Source organism: Papaver somniferum, unplaced genomic scaffold, assembly GCF_003573695.1.
Source record: "Papaver somniferum cultivar HN1 unplaced genomic scaffold, ASM357369v1 unplaced-scaffold_4432, whole genome shotgun sequence".
In the NCBI taxonomy this organism is placed as follows: domain Eukaryota; kingdom Viridiplantae; phylum Streptophyta; class Magnoliopsida; order Ranunculales; family Papaveraceae; genus Papaver; species Papaver somniferum.
In genome coordinates this window covers 1-1,534 of record NW_020647008.1, presented here as the reverse complement: position 1 = coordinate 1,534, position 1,534 = coordinate 1, and the positions used below count along the sequence as shown (strand labels likewise).

The 1,534-nt window shown below is 37.0% G+C and overlaps 1 protein-coding gene across 1 annotated transcript; it reads right to left on the bottom strand.

The window, feature by feature from the left end:
• Window positions 1–559: 559 nt before the first annotated feature.
• Window positions 560–1,488, bottom strand: LOC113342584 (multiprotein-bridging factor 1a-like). The gene is made up of 3 exons (XM_026587084.1): window positions 1,299–1,488; window positions 1,094–1,176; window positions 560–981 (listed from the first exon to the last, which is right to left on the bottom strand). Exons 1-3 carry the CDS (start codon window positions 1,471–1,473, stop codon window positions 862–864), a joined length of 378 nt encoding a protein of 125 aa, XP_026442869.1. The 5' UTR covers window positions 1,474–1,488; the 3' UTR covers window positions 560–861.
• Between the last annotated feature and the right edge of the window lie 46 nt (window positions 1,489–1,534).

The following is a 1,534-nucleotide window of genomic DNA, read 5'->3' as shown; positions in this document are numbered from 1 at the left end:
AGCTTTGGAACAAAACTAGCCTGTGAGTAAAGAAAGAAAAAGAACAAAAGATACTTTTATTATTTGTCCGTCTCCCTCTATCTATACTACGACTGCCTACTGGCTTATATTAGCTACCTCAAATGTATTCAGATGTTTATCTTCTCGATATCAGCTTTTGTTTGTGATATTTATATTTCAAAGAAAGATTGTTGTATAAATATGGAGCAGCCAACCATCCTAATGTTGGCCTTGCAAGTAATGGAAATTTTGATTTTCTGAATATGAGAATGATTAGACAATCAATGGAAACCAATGATGACAGACTGTTAATACACATAGGGAAGTTATCTTCAGAGGTGAAGGCGGTTACAGCAATACAAGATTACTGTTGATTGCCGAGAATGGGTCTTCTAAATAGCAATATTAACAACTTGGACAATCTCCTCTTGGCCTTTTCATCTCTAAACGAAGGTGATAAAAGATAGAAAAGGTGGCAGCTGCAATAAAGATCACTGCAAGCACCCCCACCCACGATAGATCGACTAATTCACAAAAAATTATTTACAGCTGCAACTTCTTTCAACTAACCAGATTATAAAATAAGATGAACACATTGCAGAAGTGGAAAGCCGTAAAAACACATCACTAGAATGATGAAGAGTAAGGCACAGTATAAACAGCACACGTCATTCTTCTTTAGAATCCTGCCCAAAAGACTGCTTTACTCCATAAAACACAGGATTAACATCATCGCCCACTTTTTAGGGGTTTTTTCAAATTCATGGATACTGAAAACTAAATTCGTTTCATATTAGTAATAATAGCAACAGAGAACCCTACTGAAGACTTTCAGTATCCTTCTTCACTGCGGATTTTGTTTTACTTCTTTCCTCGGAGCTTCACACCAAGAACCCTTTCCAGCTTTGTAATTATCTGTTGGTTTGGTATGGCCTTCCCAGATTCATACTCCTGGACAATTTGTGGCTTCTCATTGATCAGCTGCACAACACACAAGGTATCTCCATTAAGTATTAATCAAGGAACTCGAACAAATGTTAACTAAACAGGGAACTTGAACAAACTTCTTCAGACTCCAGAGGGAAGGAACTACCTGTGCAAGTTGAGATTGAGTCATTTTCTTGTCCAAACGAGCCTGCATGATGTTTTTCTTTAGTTCAGATGGTACTCTTTCATCTGTGTTCACATCGAAACAGGATCAGAAAATCTGATGTGTTAGCCAGATTGCAAGTAAAAAAACAAAAAAAAACCTAGCAAACGCAACTGCCATGGAAGAAAATTAAAGAGGAAATACTCACGCGCAAGAACGTCTGTTTCTTCATCAAGTTTCCTCGTGTTCAATGAAGTTCCGCTGGAGGCAGCTTTATTTGTTCCCGCAGTAGCTAAAAGAAATAGATAAAAAGATAAGAAATATGTTTCACCAAAAAATAGATTAAGGCCATCGAGAAGATATATCATACCAGGAGAATACATGAATATAGCAAAGGGGTGACAACTAAAATCATAATATAACGTTGTTGGATATGAGTTTGGG